The sequence below is a fragment of the Nerophis lumbriciformis genome, linkage group LG28 (genome assembly GCF_033978685.3).
Source record: "Nerophis lumbriciformis linkage group LG28, RoL_Nlum_v2.1, whole genome shotgun sequence".
Taxonomy (NCBI): Eukaryota; Metazoa; Chordata; class Actinopteri; order Syngnathiformes; family Syngnathidae; genus Nerophis; species Nerophis lumbriciformis.
The window spans coordinates 5,479,904-5,499,738 of NC_084575.2; the positions used below are offsets into that span (position 1 = coordinate 5,479,904).

General features: G+C 40.4%; 1 protein-coding gene across 1 annotated transcript; it reads left to right on the forward strand.

Annotated features, from left to right (window-relative positions):
- Nucleotides 1-489: 489 nt before the first annotated feature.
- Nucleotides 490-10,330, forward strand: LOC133570625 (uncharacterized). Its single transcript, XM_061923315.2, has 3 exons — nt 490-837; nt 2,095-2,325; nt 9,551-10,330. The coding sequence occupies exons 1-3, from the start codon at nt 735-737 to the stop codon at nt 9,880-9,882; spliced, it is 666 nt and encodes a 221-aa protein (XP_061779299.1). The 5' UTR covers nt 490-734; the 3' UTR covers nt 9,883-10,330.
- The last annotated feature ends 9,505 nt before the right edge of the window (nt 10,331-19,835 follow it).

Consider the following 19,835-nt stretch of genomic DNA (forward strand, 5'->3'; position numbering starts at 1 on the left):
CTTTAATTGCAACTATTCCAAAATAAGGGAATATATTCGGTTATTATAATACAATTCCACTTAATATTTACAACTACAGTTGAAGGTACAAACCTTTACAACAGGATTTAAAACACAAATATCAACTAGAGCAATATTTAGATTGATTTAAAAATAATGGTGTGGTCTTTTGCAGTCAGTCAACCTCGCCCACGCCTCCTACCACTCCGTCCTGCATGAAGCTGAGGAGCCACGACTCGTCTCGCTCTGATCAGGCAACTTATCATTTAAAGGGGTCATATAAGCTACTGTTTATTTACCAAAATAAGTTGTATGTCTTTGTTTTGAAAATGTAAAACTTTATTTTTATTTTCAGAATGTTGAAATAGTTGTACTGGGGGTGGGGGGGGAAGAGCTGGTTACTTGTTACTCTCGCGAGATCTGACAAGACTGCGCGCGAACCAAACAGGGCGAGGATAAAGCAAGATGGCGTCTGACGCTGAAGACGTTATTGCAGTCGTCACAGTTCAGTGTTCTTAATCTGTGCGTCCATGTACACATATATGTCCTTTATTACACTCTATTAAATAGAGTCATAATAACTGTTTGTATATTAGTCTGAGCGCACTTTGATGCTTCTAGAGCTAGCTTAGCTTGCTAGTTAGCTTAGCTTGTTAGCTGCTAACAAAGAGAGATGAAAACACATCGCTAAGCAGAGATCAAGTGTGAGTGTAAAGTGTTGTGATTGTGTGAAAATGTGCGAAAGAACCATAGCAGAGTACGAGGAGGAACTTTGTCCAACAAAAGAGGAGAAGGAGCGACAACATGAAAAACATCAAGTTGTGTTACACACAACAGGTTTGTTTACTTCTTACTCTCACATCTTTACTAACTTTATATTTATTATTAACACTTTTCTTCAATAGATTGACTATAGGAAGATGAATTGTCATGTGAGGATGTTCAGACACACAATATTTATGAGAGGTTGATGTTCCTCTCAGTTTGTAACAAAGTGTATCAACATGTTTACACAAAACTCACACAGTCACCGGGGGAATATTCCAGAGAGCAGGTTAAGTGCAAACTCCTGAGTATGTAAAGCTCCAGAGTTTGACCTCCAAAAATAAGAGAGGTAAGACAAAGTCAGAGTCAGTTACCATGGTAACTGACGCTGTAAACCTAGCCTGCTAGCTGGCAGGTTTGACAAGTTATTTATGTGTGTAAAAGCTATACTGACCTGTTATTTCCTTCATATTGGTGCAGCCATTAACCTACTACAACACCTGCTACATCCACCTACTCAGTGGCCTAGTGGTTAGAGTGTCCGCCCTGAGATCAGTAGCTTGTGTCATACCAAAGACTATAAAATGGGACCCATTACCTCCCTGCTTGGCACTCAGCATCAAGAGTTGGAATTGGGGGTTAAATCACCGTAAAAATGGTTCCCGGGCGTGGCCACCGCTGCTGCTCACTGCTCCCCTCACCTCCCAGGGGGTGATCAAGGTTAATGGGTCAAATGCAGAGAACAATCTGGCCACACCTAGTGTGTGTGTGTGACAATCATTGGTACTTTAACTTTGTAATGTGGCAGTGATTGTGGAAAAAACAAAGCCTGATCTAAAGATGACATCTTGATCTCATACCATCTCAAACCAATTGGCCGTTCATTATTAAGTGAAATGTCTTAAAGTCGCTTAAATTTGTCTTTAACCAAGCAACACTATGTTTTGTCCAGTTACTCAATTAATCGAAAACATTTCCAGTAGAACACTTGATTAATAAAATGTTCAATAGCCACAGCCCTATACCTGGGGCGGTATAGCTTGGTTGGTAGAGTGGCCGTGCCAGCAACTTGAGGGTTCCAGGTTCAATCCCCGCTTCTGCAAACCTAGTCACTGCCGTTGTGTCCTTGGGCAAGACACTTTACCCACCTGCTCCCAGTGCCACCCACACTGGTATAAATGTAACTTAGATATTGGGTTTCACATTGTAAAGCGCTTTGAGTCACTAGAGAAAAGCACTATATAAATATAATTCACTTCACCTATATTTCATTTATGATTTAATATTTAGCATGTAGGAGTTCAAATGTGTTTTGTTTGTGTACTGTAGACATCCATCAGCTGATTGGACACCAAGAAGAATGTCTCCCTCATCTGCAGGGGAACAGTTTCACTTCAGAGGATCCACAGCCCTCCTATTATAAAGAGGAAGAGGAGGGAGAGTGTGTTGTAGGGCAGGAGGAGGATGATGTCAGCAAGTTTCCACTGACTGTTGTCTCTGTGAAGACTGAAGAGCATGAAGACAAAGCACCTGAGTCCTCACAGCTTCATCACAGTCCAAGTAAGCACAACATCCACATATCATCTAATACAATGTTTGTGACACATGTTCATCCGGGGGCCACATTTATGACTAAAGATGGAGATATACTTGCTTTTTAACACCACCATTTAAAAATGAATGCTCATCAATCATCAACAGTGTAATTGCTGGGGTGTAACCATGTGACCTAGAGGCCGTCCTCCTTACCTCACGTGGTCAAATGAAGGCAAATATTCAATATGGCTACTGTTTATTTACCTTTAGCAGCACATATGTCAGCATATTTCAAAGGTTTAGTGGTGAAGATAAAGGCCTACTGAAATACGATTTTCTTATTTAAACGGGGATAGCAGGTCCATTCTATGTGTCATACTTGATCATTTTGCGATATTGCCATATTTTTGCTGAAAGGATTTAGTAGAGAACATCGATGATAAAGTTCGCAACTTTTGGTCACTGATAAAAAAGCCTTGCCTGTACCGGAAGTAGCAGACAAGTAGTGTGACGTCACAGGTTGTGGAGCTCCTCACATCTGCACATTGTTTACAATCATGGCCACCAGCAGCGAGAGCGATTCGGACCGAGAAAGCGACGATTTCGCCATTAATTTGAGCGAGGATGAAAGATTCGTGAATGAGGAAAGTGAGAGTGAAGGACTAGAGGGCAGTGGGAGCGATTCAGATAGGGAAGATGCTGTGAGAGGCGGGTGGGACCTGATATTCAGCTGGGAATGACTAAAACAGTAAATAAACACAAGACATATATATACTCTATTAGCCACAACACAACCAGGCTTATATTTAATATGCCACAAATTAATCCCGTATAACAAACACCTCACCCCTCCCGTCCATATAACCCGCCAATACAACTCAAACACCTGCACAACACACTCAATCCCACAGCCCAAAGTACCGTTGACCTCCGCAAAGTTCATACAGCACATATATATCCCCAAAGTCCCCAAAGTTACTTACGTGACATGCACATAGCGGCACGCACCTACGGGCAAGCGATCAAATGTTTGGAAGCCGCAGCTGCATGCGTACTCACGGTACCACGTCTGCGCATCCAACTCAAAGTCCTCCTGGTAAGAGTCTCTGTTGTCCCAGTTCTCCACAGGCCAATGGTAAAGCTTGACTGTCATCTTCCGGGAATGTAAACAATGAAACACCGGCTGTTATCCGGCACACCAGTCAAGGGGTGCATTCTACGGCGGGGGTGCGTTATCCGGCACAACACCTGCCGCAATACACCGCTTCCCACCTACAGCTCTCTTCTTTGCTGTCTCCTTTGTTCATTGAACAAATTGCAAAAGATTCACCAACCCAGATGTCCAGAATACTGTGGAATTTTGCGATGAAAACAGACGACTTAATAGCTGGCCACCATGCTGTCCCAAAATGTCCTCTACAATCCGTGACGTCACGCGCAGGCGTCATCATACTGAGACGTTTTCAGCAGGATATTTCGCGCAAAATTTAAAATTGCACTTTAGTAAGCTAACCCGGCCGTATTGGCATGTGTTGCAATGTTAAGATTTCATCATTAAAAGATAAACTATCAGACTGCGTGGTCGGTAGTAGTGGGTTTCAGTAGGCCTTAAGATAAGAGGTGTATACCATGTATCATTTTTTTTTAGTACTGGTTCCTAATTATGTCGTCCATGAGGACCGTGAAGATTCTGGACTAACGACACAAATATTTGTATTTTTAATTCTAGCTGACTGACGTAACTACAGTATGACACATTGTCACATTGAGTTCAGCTGCCGCTGCTACACATTAAAATCAGCTTTGAATAATGACAAATAAGGAAGCAACAACACGCAAAAGTGTGATGTGTGTGTTATTGACAAGAAGATGACATAACTGCATTTCACCTTGCACTGCACACATAGTTGACTTCTTTAAGACTTCAAATAAACAGCTGTTTTCTTTCTTTCTTTTTTTCTTCTTTATTTAACCAGGTAAAAATCCCATAGAGTTCAAATATCTATTTTCCAAGGGAGACCTGGCCAAGAGGGCAGCAGCAAGGTTACATTAAAAACAGTAAACAACACATAAAACATGACATTTACAACATTAAAACTTGCTGACATAACACATGTGCATACAGACAAGGTAGACTGCAATCCTTTCACAGAAGCTTTAAACTCATTCAATGAAACAAGGGTTTGAAGTTGAATATTGGATTGTAGGTTATTCCAAGCCTTCGCTGCTGAAAACTTAAATGCTTTCTTGCCCAATTCAGTTCTTACTTTGGGGACGACAAATTGCAGAACATTCATTGAACGAAGATTGTGACGTCCTTGTTTCTTTGTTAAAAGACAAGACAGATAAGATGGGGTGATACCCAGAATGGTTTTGTAGATGAACACATACCAATGATTGAGGCGTCGAGCACATAAAGATGTCCAGTTAACCATTGAGTATAACACACAATGGTGAGTAAGTTAACCATTGAGTATAACACACAATGGTGAGGAAGTTAATAATTGAGTATAACACACAATGTTGAGTAAGTTAACCATTGAGTATAACACACAATGGTGAGTAAGTTAACCATTAAGTATAACACACAATGGTGAGTAAGTTAACCATTGAGTATAACACACAATGGTGAGTAAGTTAACCATTGAGTATAACACACAATGGTGAGTATGTTAACCATTGAGTATAACACACAATGGTGAGTAAGTTAACCATTAAGTATAACACACAATGGTGAGTAATGGTGAGTAAGTTAACCATTGAGTATAACACACAATGGTGAGTAAGTTATCCATTGAGTATAACACACAATGGTGAGTAAGTAAACCATTAAGTATAACACACAATGGTGAGTAAGTTAACCATTGAGTATAACACACAATGGTGAGTAAGTTAACCATTGAGTATAACACACAATGGTAAGTTGGTGATGAATCTCAGTGCCCCGTGGTACATACTATCCAGCTTGTGGAGACAACCAGCAGTAGCATTCATGTACAACACATCTCCATTGTCAATAACAGGTAAAAAGGTTGTTTCCACCAATTTCTGTTTCACAGTAAAAGAAAAGCAAGACTTGTTTCTATAATAAAATCCCAGTAAAAGTTAGTTGTTTTTTTACAACATACTGAATGTGCTCCTTAAAACTCAAGTGGTCATCAATTAAAAATCCTAAATACTTAAAAGAAGATACTAACAAAATTTGTTGCCCATTTCTTGTTCAAATGTTCTCACACAGTGCTGATCTTACAGTTTTTGATGTGGTAAAGAACATACACTTTGTTTTCTCTGCATTTAAAAGCAGTTGAAGATAGCAAAGTTGTTCTTGTACTCTGTCAAATGCATGTTGTAGATATTTAAAGGCCTCAGCAGGAGTGGGTGCTGTGCAGTATATGACAGTATCATCAGCGTAGGAATGGAAAGTTGAGTTCGGAATATTCTGTCCAAGATTATTAATTATTAATTAATAATGGGCCCAACACAGAACCTTGAGGGACACCCTTTTTCACTTGCAGTATGTCCGAGAAGGAACCTTCTATCTGAACAGCCTGCGTTCTACTTGTGAGGTCATTTGCAAACCCTCCAACTGCTTGCTGAGAAAAACCAATAGCTGAAAGACGTTTGAATAAAATGACATGATCAACAGTATCAAATGCCTTTGAAAAGTCAATAAAGAGGGACAGACAGCACTGCTTCTTGTCAAGAGCTTCAGTTACATCATTTATAAACTTCATAGCAGCAGTAACAGTACTGTGATTTCTGCCAAAACCTGACTGAAATGGTGACAGAATAAAGTTGGTGTCCAAAAAGTATTTTATCTGTTCACTGATAAGGGATTCAAGCACTTTTGCCAGAACAAAGAGTTTAGAGATCGGTCTGTAATCATTTAGATTACTAGGGTCACCTCCTTTTAATAGGCGGATTAGCAGCATTACGCTCATGCAATACATCTGACAGGTCCGATGTAAACCACTGATTGTCACGTCCTTTAACCCTACATTTTCTAAAAGGGGCATGTTTGTTCACTATACTCAAGAAGTTTTCGTGAAAATATTTCCAAGCCAGTTCAACATTATCAAAAAGAGCAATTCTATCCCAATTAAAAAGATGCAAGTCATGTAAAAAAGCTTGCGTGTCAAATAATTTCATACTACGTTTTTCAAGAAGACGAGGCTTGCTTTGAGGAATCCTTGTGTCTCGCACTACTGCAATCACACAATGATCACTCACATCATTAGGGAAAACACCAGATGCAACACATTTAAAGGGCATATTTGTTAGAATTAAGTCAATGAGTGTAGCTTTTTGAGGGCATTTAGGATTAGGTCTTGTAGCAGAGTTAATTAATTGTGTTAAATTTAGAGATTCACACTGTGCTTTCAAAGAGTCAGACACAGATGTGAGCCAGTCCCAGTTTAAATCACTATTTCCTTGTATTTCAGTTGAGACAGAAGCATTACAAGATTAGATAGGGAATTAGTAGGGGCAGATGGAGGCCTATAACACCCCACTACCATAATGTGGTGATTTCTAGCTAATTCGATTTCAAGTGCTAACAGTTCAAGTTCTTTACTTACTGATTCAAAGAGCACTAATTTAACATCAAACCTCTGCTTAATATATATGGCCACTCCACCACCTTTTCTTTGTCGGTCAGTACGATAGACATTATAGCGATGAATGTAAATATCTGTATCAAGCACAGATTGTTTAAGCCAAGTTTCAGATAAGACTACAATATCAGCATTTGTTGAGTTTATCCAGATCTTTATCATATCCAGTTTAGGGAGTAAACTCCGAACATTGATATGAATAATCCCAAGACCAGATCTAGTTTTAAAATCCGCAGGTGTAAGACATTGTGTAGGTGTATCAGGGCCTGGATTAGTCTCAACATTTCCTGAGAGCAATAACAATAATATAACTAAACATTTGCATTTAAAGTTACCATCTTTTGAGTCGGTCTTTAATCTGTGAAAGTAAGTGCTCACAATAGGGGAGGATGCAGTAATGTTGACGTGATCTCTCAAAACAAGGAAGCCATAAGAATACATGAACTCTACCATAGTATGCAGCCATTTTGTTTTGTCCAAAGTCACAGAAATCTTCAACTGAGATAAGGCCAAGGTTATTTTGTAGCTGCCACTATGATGAATTGTCAAATGATCAAATATGTCAAACTGTGCATCTTGAAGTAGCATAGCTCGTGAGTGGGGGTGACCAGACCTATTTGGGACACCAGTAAAACCACACAAAAGTATAAAACACAATATAATAATATGTGACATAGTGAGAGGAGAAGTTCCACTCGTTTTACCACTTTTGAAGATGTTAGCAGACAGGGCTAAAGGCTAGCAACCAAGGCCGACGGGTGGAAGCCTGTAGACGAAGCCAATGGTTGGAGGCAAACAGCTGGTCGATGGAAGGCTAGTAAACAGGTCGATGGTGGAAGGCTGGTAGGCAGGTCGATGGTGGAAGGCTAGCAGGCAGGTCGACGGTGGAAGGCTCGCAGGCAGGTCGATGGTGGAAGGCTGGTAGACAGGCCGATGGTGGAAGGCTAGCAGGCAGGCTGATGGTGGAAGGCTAGAAGAAAGGACGATGGTGGAAGGCTGGTAGGCAGGTTGATGGTGGAAGGCTAGCATGCAGGTCGATGGTGGAAGGCTAGCAGGCAGGTCGATGGTGGAAGGCTAGTCGGCAGGTCGATGGCGGAAGGCTAGCAGGCAGGTCGATGGTGGAAGGCTAGCAGGTAGGTCGATGGTGGAAGGCTAGCAGGCAGGTCGATGGTGGAAGGCTAGCAGGCAGGTCGATGGTGGAAGGCTAGCAGGCAGGTTGATGGTGGAAGGCTAGCAGGCAGGTCGATGGTGGAAAGCTAGCAGGCAGGTCGATGGTGGAAGGCTAGCAGGCAGGTTGATGGTGGAAGACTAGTAGGCAGGTCGATGGTGGAAGACTAGTGGCGCGGTTGGTAGATTGGCCGTGCCTGAGGGTTCCTGGTTCAATCCCCACCTTCTACCAACCTAGTCACGTTTGTTGTGTCCTTGAGCAGGACATTTCACCCTTGCTCCTGATGGGCCGTGGTAAATGCCTTGCATGGCAGATGAAGTCTGGCCTTCCCTGCTTAGGCTGCTGCCCCCGCGACCCGACCTCGGATAAGCGGAAGAAGATGGATGGATGGATGGATGGGCAGATCCCGCCATCAGTGTGTGAATGAGTGAATGAGACGGGATGAGTTTGCTAAGTACAAAAATGAGTCGAAATTTTTGAATGAAAGAAACTGCTGTTCTAAATGTGTCCTCTAGATGTTGCAATAGCAATTCTTTGTATCTTTTTAGATGATGCTACATATGTAAAACACAACTAAAACACATGATGTTAGCGCACCAGTCGGGGAAAATGAGCAAACTACATCAATAACATCCTGTAATTTGATTTTGATATTATTTATTTATCTTGATCGATTGAAAATGAACACCAATGAGTTGACTGATGAACACTATCACATAATTGATTCTGAAAGTGTAAAAAAGGACAACTAAAGATAGAATACTATTGTATGTAAAAAACAACAACATGATTTGTACATTTTCAGAATGTGTTTGTTTTATTTTTAAACAAAGAAAACAATCTGCAGTTGTCTTTATTTTTACGTTATCTTGCCGTAATTTTACCAGTCCGGCCAACTTGGAGTAGATCTTCCTCCATGTGGCCCCCCATCTAAAATGAGTTTAAACACCCTTGGCCGAGTTCTTCCTGCGAAAAGCAGAAATGAAAAAAAAATCTAATTAGGAAACGGAATAGATCCCTAAAGATTTGTTGAGTAATATCAAGGATTGTCCGTCGGTGGCGTTCCCAGACATGTGGAACTATCTTGAGTTCCAGACGTCATTCTACACCACAAATTATTGTTAAGTTTAGAGATAAAGTTTAGGTGTCATAGACCGTATACAGAAAAAAATATTTACACACTTTATATCAGTGAGTATAATGTTAAGAATGCCTCAATCAATGCTGCCTTGTACTTATAAAAAAAACTTGCTCCTCATCAAATTTCCAAGTCTGTTTTTATACTTACTTTTGAATTAATTTTAGTGGCTGGGACAAAAGGAAGTATTTCCCGTGTTTTTATTGGTTGTTTTGCTACACTCTTTTAACACAACACACGAAAGAACACAAATAATGTCATTGTGTTAACAGTATCAGTCCAAAACTATTTATATTCTCTCTTTATCTTATTGACTTATTTACCCAACAGACGTTCAACAGCCCCTTCACATTAAAGACGAAGAGGATGATCCACAGCCCACCTACATTAAAGAGGAAGAGGAGGATCCACAGCCCACCTACATTAAAGAGGAAGAGGAGGATCCACAGCCCACCCACATGAAAGAGGAAGAGGAGGGAGAGTGTGTTGTAGGGCAGGAGGAGGATGATGTCAGCAAGTTTCCACTGACTGTTGTCTCTGTGAAGACTGAAGAGCATGAAGACAAAGCACCTGAGTCCTCACAGCTTCATCACAGTCCAAGTAAGCACATATCATTTTATTCTCAGGGCATTCAATCCATCACAACTGGACTGTTCACTTAGTCTTAGAAGACTCATCCAAGTAGGCTTCATCACTTCATGCTCATACACTTCAAGTCTTAAATCTAATCATTGGAATTTAGAGGGGAACTGCACTTTTTGGGGGGAATTTTTCTATCGTTCACAATCATTATAAAAGACATGACGATGGATATATTTAAAGAATAAATACAATCACATTCTAACTAGGGCTGGGCGATATGGCCTTTTATTAATATGTGGATATGTTTAGGCCATGTCGCGATACACCATATATATGTGGATATGTTTAGGCCACGTCACGATACACCATGTATATGTGGATATGTTTAGGCCATGTCATGGTATACCATATATATGTGGATATGTTTAGGCCATGTCATGATACACCATATATATGTCGATATGTTTAGGCCATGTCACGATACACCATATATATGTTGATATGTTTAGTCCATGTCACGATACACCATATAAACGTGGATATGTTTAGGCCATGTCATTATATACCATATATATGTGGATATGTTTAGGCCATGTTACGATACACCATATATATGTTGATATGTTTAGGCCATGTCACGATACACCATATATATGTTGATATGTTTAGGCCATGTCACGATACACCATAAATATGTGGATATGTTTAGTCCATGTCACCATACACCATATATATGTGGATATGTTTAGGCCATGTCACGATACACCATATAAATGTGGATATGTTTAGGCCATGTCACGATACACCATAAATATGTGGATATGTTTAGTCCATGTCGCCATACACCATATATATGTGGATATGTTTAGGCCATGTCACGATACACCATATATATGTGGATATGTTTAGGCCATGTCACGATACACCATATATATGTGGATATGTTTAGTCCATGTCACGATACACCATATAAACGTGGATATGTTTAGGCCATGTCATGATATACCATATATATGTGGATATGTTTAGGCCATGTCACGATACACCATATATATGTTGATATGTTTAGGCCATGTCACGATACACCATATATATGTCGATATGTTTAGGCCATGTCACGATACACCATAAATATGTGGATATGTTTAGTCCATGTCACCATACACCATATATATGTGGATATGTTTAGGCCATGTCACGATACACCATATAAATTTGGATATGTTTAGGCCATGTCACGATACACCATATATATGTGGACATTTTGCCTTAGCCTTGAATGAACACTTAATGTATATAATCACAGCAGTATGATGATTCTATGTGTCTACATTAAAACATTCTTCTTCATACTGCATTAATATATGCTACTTTTAAACTTTCATGCAGAGAGGGAAATCACAACTAAGTCAATTTAGCAAAAGTTTATTTACTAAACAGTTATTAAGCAGTGGTACAAACATTCATGTAATTTCCAAACAGAAAGTTCAAGATTGTCAGAGACATTTTAAAACAAGCTATTAGTGCACTTTTGTGCATGATGTCACTAAGATGACATATCATAACAACACTAAATTAAAGTGCACTTTTTGTACAGAACGCCACTACAATAGTTTAAAACAAATAAAGTGCACTTTTGTGCATGATGTCACACAAGATATTTCAATAAGTGTCAAATAAAAATGAGCTGCATAATAGGAAATCAAATAGTGTATGTCCTTCGCTATGTCGTAGGTTCCTGCGGACGTTATCTCCTTCTGTTGTTGACTATTTGTTTCATACGGTGTTGATCTGGAAATGGTTGCTTGGGCATTTTGTGGGTGTGGCACTGAACGGAGATGTTGACATGCGGAGTTTCAAGCACTCTTCATTCTCTAGCGGGTGACTTTTCAAATTATGCTACATTAGCAGTGCTGCTACTTTTTTTACCAACGCTTTTGCCGCATACTTGTTCACCATCTACCCGCTTGAAGCCAAACCACCGCCAGACGATGGACCCCCTGCTGTTTGTCTTGGGAATTAATTATTCCTTAATTTGTTACCAGATTGGCACCTTCTTTCTCTCGTATTACCACTAGCACCACAGCTAACGTTACCATGCCGCTACCTGTCTGCTCCGTGAGAGCGTATGACGTTGCACACATGACAGTATGTGACGTATGTAAGAAGGTGCGCTTGTTTTATGTCTCTGTGAGAAGGACAGACAAGAAAGAGTGAGAAGAGCCTGTAGTGTAATGCCTGCAGCTAAAAGCAACTGTGTGAGAACGTATACTCCAATATCACCATATAGTCATTTTCTATATCGCACAGAGACAAACCCACAATATATCCAGTATATTCCATACATCACACAGCCCTAATTCTAACTCATAAATGTAAATAAAAGTCCACTTGCAATGGAGCCAATGGGAGGTCCTCTATAACCATCCAAAATACACCAACAACACTCCATTTGCAGTTTGTGGCTTTAATGTCCACCAAGTGTTAGTTGAGTTGAGTTTATTTGGAACATGCATGCATACAACATGATACATCACACATGCATGCATACAACATGATACATCACACATGCATGCATACAACATGATACATCACACATGCATGTATACAACATGATACATCACACATGCATGCATGCAACATGATACATCACACATGCATGCATACAACATGATACATCACACATGCATGCATACAACATGATACATCACACATGCATGCATACAACATGATACATCACACATGCATGCATACAACATGATACATCACACATGCATGTATACAACATGATACATCACAATTTCCAGTTTGTCTTTTCAACATGTTGGAAAAGAAGTAGGAAGAAGCAGAGCTTATTTAATCCTACCCCTTTTCTTTTACATAACAGTTGCTAACACTTTAGTTCACTTCCTGTTCTCAATGTATTCACAATATACTCCATAAGTAATCACAATAAAAATAAATAAATAATAATGAGTGAAGTAAGTTATATTTCATATGGTGAGATGAGAAAGATGATGTAGAAAATGAATGATGGATGAAATAAATTGAGAATGTTTATCTTCTTCTTTGTACTTTGTAAACACTTTAAGTGTGAAGAGTTTCTTGAAGTGGATCATATTAGTACATTGTTTGATTGCTTTGCTTCATCCATTCCATCATTTAATTCCACATACTGATTAACTGAAGGTCTTAAGTGTTGTACGTGCATACAAATGTTTTAAATTACATTTTTCTCTAAGTTTATATTTCTCCTATTCTGTTGAGAATTGTTCTACATTCTTGGCTAGCAGGTTATAGTTTGCTTTGTGTATCATTTTAGCTGTTTGCTAATTCACTATGTGGTGGAATTTCAGTATTTTTGATTCAATAAATAAAGTGTTTGTATGTTGTCTATATCCAACATGATGTATTATTATAACTGATCTTTTTTGTAACACAGTTAATGAATGAAGTGTACTTTTGTAGTTATTTCCCATATTTCTACACAATAAGTCAGATATGTAACACTAGTGAGCAGTAGAGAATATGAAGTCATTTTCATCAATTATTATACCTAGACATGTGGTTTCATTTACTCTTTGAATTTCTATTCCGTCTATTTGTGTTTGTGTTTGACTTTCTCTTCTACTGTTACCAAATAGCATTATTTTACTTATACTGAGATTCAACGATTGTCAAAGCATCTTTTTAATGTGTTCATTTCTTCTGTTATTATTTGTATTATCTTCTGTGTGTTCTCTCCTGAACAAAACACTGTTGTATCATCTGCAAATAATACTAACTTTAAATATTTGATAACTTTACAAATGTCATCTATATAGAGATTGAATAATTTATGTCCTAGTATTGATCCCTGAGGTACACCACAGGATATATTTAGTGTTGTAGAAGTGTGTTGGCCTAGCTTCACGTATTGTTTCCTTTTGGTTAAATAACTTCTTACCCAGTTTAAGACCAACCCTCTGATGCCATATCCTTCTAGTTTTTTGATGAAAATATTGTGATTAATTGTGTCAAATGCTTTAGTTAGATCCAACAACACTGCTGCTGCACATTTTTTACTATCTATTGCATTGCTCATTTCTTCTGTCATTTCAATTAAAGCCATCAAAGTTGAAATATTAGCTGTGTATCCATATTGCTTCTCTTCTAGTATTCTATGTGTTATGATCCGCTGCCCGGATCATATTTCTGTTTGGGTTTTCGGGTCACGTGTGTTTTCTGTTAATCTTGGACTCATTTTGTTCCTGTCTGTGCACCTTTGAGTTGGTTACCATAGTTACCTATTAATTCCACCTGCCGCTTGTGTTTCTGACGCGCACCTGTTGTAATCACTGACATTATTTAAGCCTGCCTTTTCCAGTCAGTCAGCCTGGTTTCTTTATTTGCGTCACGCGACTGCTACGTAAGTTTTGCTTGTCTCCTAGCCCCTGCTAAGTGTCATAGTCTTTGCTAAGTTGTAGCCTTAGCTTCCGGTGCGCTCGGCACCTTTCTCAGTCGGTTTGTTTTTTCTGTTTTGTACCTGTTTTGTGTTGTATTATTATTAAATCAAGTGTTACCTGCAAGTCCTGTCCGGATTCGTCCCTTGCATCTTGGGAGAACAAAACCCCGCATCATCATGCGCCCCGAACGTGACAAAAAGAAACCAGCACCTCGTTCTCTCGCATTGGACAGCAAGGAGGCTTCACCTCACCGTCAGGACGCGCCGCTCCCGAAGACTCCTCTTCCGGACAGCAGCACGCCAAAATCAGCCCAGTCTTCCCCTCAGAGGTTTGGTAATTCCATTCATGTTTGTGCCCAACAATTTTCCGACTGGGCTGTGAGCCAGAGGGAGACCCGCGCTGTTGACATTACACCGCTGCCTAGTGATGACGTCATCTCGCCCACTAGAGATGACGTCAGAGACCAAGATTTTTTTTTAGATTCTGTTTACTCCCTCTGTCAGCCCCCCACTAAGGACTTTGTTTCTAGAAGTAATCCTTATGAGAATTTTTTTTGTAAATTTAGATTTTTTTCAATCTCAGTCTCCTGTTTTCCAAGCCCCACCTCCAGTGACTTTAGTTCCGCCCCCAGTGACTAATGCAACCAGAAATGGACTTGTTGGACAAGTGAGAGAGGAGAAGTCTACCCCCCTCCTGACCTCCCTCCACCCACCACTGAAGACGATTCCAGACCACAGGGAGCGCGTCTGGTATCCGCTTCTTGAGAGGGGGGCTAGTGCTGGGAGCTGTGCTGCTGGGGTAGCACAGCTGCGCCCAGCCAAGCCACAACCTCCAGCCAGGCCACCTTTGCCTAAGTCACGGCTAGCACCTGCCCCTAGGCTGGTTTCCGCACCAGCACCTGCCCCTAGGCTGGTTTCCGCACCAGCACCTGCCCCTAGGCTGGTTTCCTCACCAGCACCTGCCCCTAGGCTTGTTTCCGCACCAGCACCTGCCCCAAAGGCTGGTTTCCGCACCAGCACCTGCCCCTAGGCTGGGTTCCGCACCAGCACCTGCCCCTAGGCTGGGTTCCGCACCAGCACCTGCCCCTAGGCTGGGTTCCGCACCAGCACCTGCCCCTAGGCTGGTTCCCGCACCAGCACTTGCCCCCAGGCTAGCTCTAAGGCAAGCTCTGGTACCCGCTCCTAGGCAAGCTCCGGTACCCGCTCCCAGGCGAGCTCCGGTACCCGCTCCCAGGCGAGCTCCGGTACCCTCTCCCACGGCGACGACGACTCCTCCTGCTTCCACAGCGACGACGACTCCTCCTGCTTCCATGGCGACGACGACGACTCCTGCTTCCACGGCGACGACGACGACTCCTGCTTCCACGGCGACGACGTCGACTCCTGCTGCGGCCTCGCCTACCTCGATGACGATGCCTGCCGCTTCCACGCCGACGTCTGCTCCTTCCTCGTCTCCGGCGGGCCTTCCCACGGCGCCGCCACCCTCCTCGTCGCCAGCGTTGTTGCCTCCACGACCTCGGGCTGGCCAGCTGCGCAAACAGCCATCAGACACCGGCATGCAGCCCTCTCAGGGGTTAATTCTTGTATGCCCACGAATTGGGCGTAAGACTCAAAGACTGCTGAAGTTCTGGCGTCACTCCCGCACACCTCGTTAGCCACGAATGTGGCCTTTCCGTGGTTGTCCGCCTCGCCTGCGGCAGCGGCGTTCCATTCGCCGCCGCCACCTGACTCGTCCCCGGTGGATTCGGGGACACGTGGCCTGGCAACCCTCCGCCAAGACCTCCCTCCGCCCTCCCTTGACTCTTGAACTGTTGTGTAGTTGGTGGGTTTTAGTTTTTCAAGGGGACATCTGGAATCTGTCCCTTAAGGGGGGGGTACTGTTGTGATCCGCTGCCCGGATCATATTTCTGTTTGGGTTTTCTGTTAGTCTTGGACTCATTTTGTTCCTGTCTGTGCACCTTTGAGTTGGTTACCATAGTTACATATTAATTCCACCTGCCGCTTGTGTTTCTGACGCGCACATGTTGTAATCACTGACATTATTTAAGCCTGCCTTTTCCAGTCAGTCAGCCTGGTTTCTTTAATTGCGTCACGTGACTGCTACGTAAGTTTTGCTTGTCTCCTAGCCCCTGCTAAGTGTCATAGTCTTTGCTAAGTTGTAGCCTTAGCTTCCGGTGCGCTCGGCACCTTTCTCAGTCGGTTTGTTTTTTCTGTTTTGTACCTGTTTTGTGTTGTATTATTATTAAATCAAGTGTTACCTGCAAGTCCTGTCCGGATTCGTCCCTTGCATCTTGGGAAAACAAAACCCCGCATCATCATGCGCCCCGAACGTGACACTATGTTTGTTTGTGAAACTCTCTAATCTGTTACTTTTTCAATGATTTTAGAAAACTTTGGAAGTAAAGAAACAGGTCTATAATTTGTAAATTGGTGTTTGTCTCCAGTCTTATAAATTGGTGCAACTTTAGCTATTTTCATTTAGTTTGGGTATTTGAAATGATAGGTTACTAATATACATGAATGGTCCTGAGATCTCTTCTAGAACCTTTTTTATGGTTTCCATATCAATTCCATTACAATCAGTTGAAGTCTTAGATTACAGGATTATAACTATTTCCTCCTGTGTCACATTACTGAGGAACATGGAGTTGGGATTTGGCTCTATGATATCATTATAGTCCTCAATTGAAACTCGGTCTGGAATCCTTTCTTCCAATTTTGGTCCAATATTTACAAAGTAATTATTGAAGCTTTCAACTACTTCCTTTATGTTGTCATTATTTGTGTTTCCGTCTAAGAAGTATTGGGGGTAATCCCCCCAAATATAAGCTTTGGCTTCAGCCTATTCCTTTTTCCGTCATTCTTTTTCTTTTCTTTTTGTGTGTAAATGTGTATGATTGTTAAATATGTATCATCTGTACTGTTAAACTGGTCACACAGAATGGTTGATGGTTGATTATATGATGGAAATAAACTTATTTCATTCAAATAAACATATGGGACGCAGGTTGTCTTACGTCAGCACCAGAAGTGGTCAAATCAGCTGCTCACCTGGCAGGTTTTTTGGGGATGAATAGGGAAGTCCTTCTTTAGCTGCCGTCTTGTTTTATCATATATTGCTGCCTTTGCACCTGTCAATGTTCACTTTTGTATGCACATTAAATCAACAACAAACCCTGACTTTGGAGCAATGTTCACGGACTCTAGTATTAGATGCAATGTTATTGGGACCATGATTTTTGTCATCACTTGTTCACACCTCCTCATATGGAAGATACTTTTCTTTCTTCATGTCTCAAGAACACACACACACACACACACACACACACACACACACACACACACACACACACACACACACACACACACACACTATTGTATGTGTGACCTTCTTAACAACCTCTGAAAAAGGACCAGCATTTTTAAATATATAAAGATTTATATTTACAACATTAATAATATATACAAACTATGCAAATATAAAAAAGATAAGCTTTTTGTAAATTTGTTTTGGATTTAGTTTTTTGTAATTGGTTTTCAATCTTCATTATTTACTTCAAGTTATTACGATCTCTCTCTCTCTCTCTCTCTCTCGCTCTCTCTCTACCTATCTACCTATATATATATATATGTATATATATATATATATATATTTATATATATATACATATATATATATATATATATATATATATATATGTATGTGTGGGAAAAAAAAATCACAAGACTATTTCATCTCTACAGGCCTGTTTCATGAGGGGGGGTTCCCTCAATCATCAGGAGATTTTAATGGGAGCATTCACATACCATGGTTTATATAGGGCACAGAGTGGGTGGGTACAGGCTGGTGTAGGGGCGTGGTGATTGGCTCATGTGTTACCTAGGAGGTGTTTCCGTCTGTGGCGGCATGCTGTTACAATTTCGCTGCGCTTGTTGAGGGATGACAGGTCTGGACGGTAAATAATAAACAGTTTCTCTTTCAAGCATAGGTTGCATCTTTTATTACCACTATTGTAAGGTGTGCTGGATGCAAGAATTTGCCATGTTATTGAATATTCAACATTATTGTCTTTGAGGTCCCAAATGTGTTTGCTGAGTTCTGTGGTATTCCGCAGGTTTTGGTTCCTGAAAGAACACATTTGGGACCTCAAAGACAATAATGTTGAATATTCAATAACATGGCAAATTCTTGCATCCAGCACACCTTACAATAGTGGTAATAAAAGATGCAACCTATGCTTGAAAGAGAAACTGTTTATTATTTACCGTCCAGACCTGTCATCCCTCAACAAGCGCAGCGAAATTGTAACAGCATGCCGCCACAGACGGAAACACCTCCTAGGTAACACATGAGCCAATCACCACGCCCCTACACCAGCCTGTACCCACCCACTCTGTGCCCTATATAAACCATGGTATGTGAATGCTCCCATTAAAATCTCCTGATGATTGAGGGAACCCCCCCTCATGAAACAGGCCTGTAGAGATGAAATAGTCTTGTGATTTTTTTTCCCACACATACATATATTGCGCTCTACTACGGTATCGAGCACTATTTTTTGGATAACCTTATTAAGACATATATATATATATATATATATATATATATATATATATATATATATATATATATATATATATATATATATATATTTATATACATTGTTTTGATTCATTTCAATATCTTGCACACACTTGTTATTACATATGTTGACCAGATGTTGAGATATTTGCTGGGAGTCCATATTGGTTCTCCACCAGCGTCCCACTTTTGTTGATAAATAAATCTAATCAGCTATTGAATAGTTTTTCCATGATTTTGGAGAATGGTGGAAGTAATGAAACTGGTGTGTAGTTAGTAAACTGGTGTATGTCTCCATTCTTAGAAATTGATACGACTTTTGCAGTTTTCATTTTGTCAGGGAATTTGCCGGTTAGAAATGATACGTTGCTGATATATGTCAGAGGTTCTGAAATGTCTTTTATAACCTTTTTTATGGTTACCATATCTATTCTATGACAGTCGGTTGAGGTCTTGGATTTACAATGTTTTACAATTTTGATTATTTCTTCTTTTGTCACGTTCTTAAGAAACATGGAATTGGGATTTCTGTCTATGAGCTCACTCAAGTCCTCAACTGATCCATCATCTGCATTTGGAAATCTTTGTTCCACATTTTTTCCGATATTAACAAAGTAATCATTAAAACGTTCAACTATTTGGTTCATATTGTCATTTTTTGTATTTCCATGTAGAAAGTACTGGGGGTAATCTTTCTTAGCAGCATTTTTAATGATGCTATTTAGGATGCCCCATGTTGCTCTCATGTTGTTTCTGTTCTTCTTTAATAATTGTCTGTAGTATTCCTTCTTACATGTTCCTAGTATACCAATTAGCTTGTTTTTATATTTATTATACTTATTTATAGATGTCTGTGTTATTAATATTCCATATTATGTCTTTTTTTTGTGACAAGCATTTTTCAGTCCTTTTGTCATCCATGGTTGGTTGTTTTTCTTTTGCTTCTTACTAACTTCTTTCCATGGACAACATAAACATTGATATTATACATGTGGGCCAATATATAT

Excerpts from the sequence above, each read along its gene's own strand:
- LOC133570625 (XM_061923315.2), top strand. The coding sequence starts at position 735 with ATGTGCGAAAGAACCATAGCAGAGTACGAGGAGGAACTTTGTCCAACA. Across the intron at positions 838-2,094 it reads AGTTGTGTTACACACAACAG|ACATCCATCAGCTGATTGGA; the intron begins GTTTGTTTACTT and ends TGTGTACTGTAG. Across the intron at positions 2,326-9,550 it reads ACAGCTTCATCACAGTCCAA|ACGTTCAACAGCCCCTTCAC; the intron begins GTAAGCACAACA and ends TTTACCCAACAG.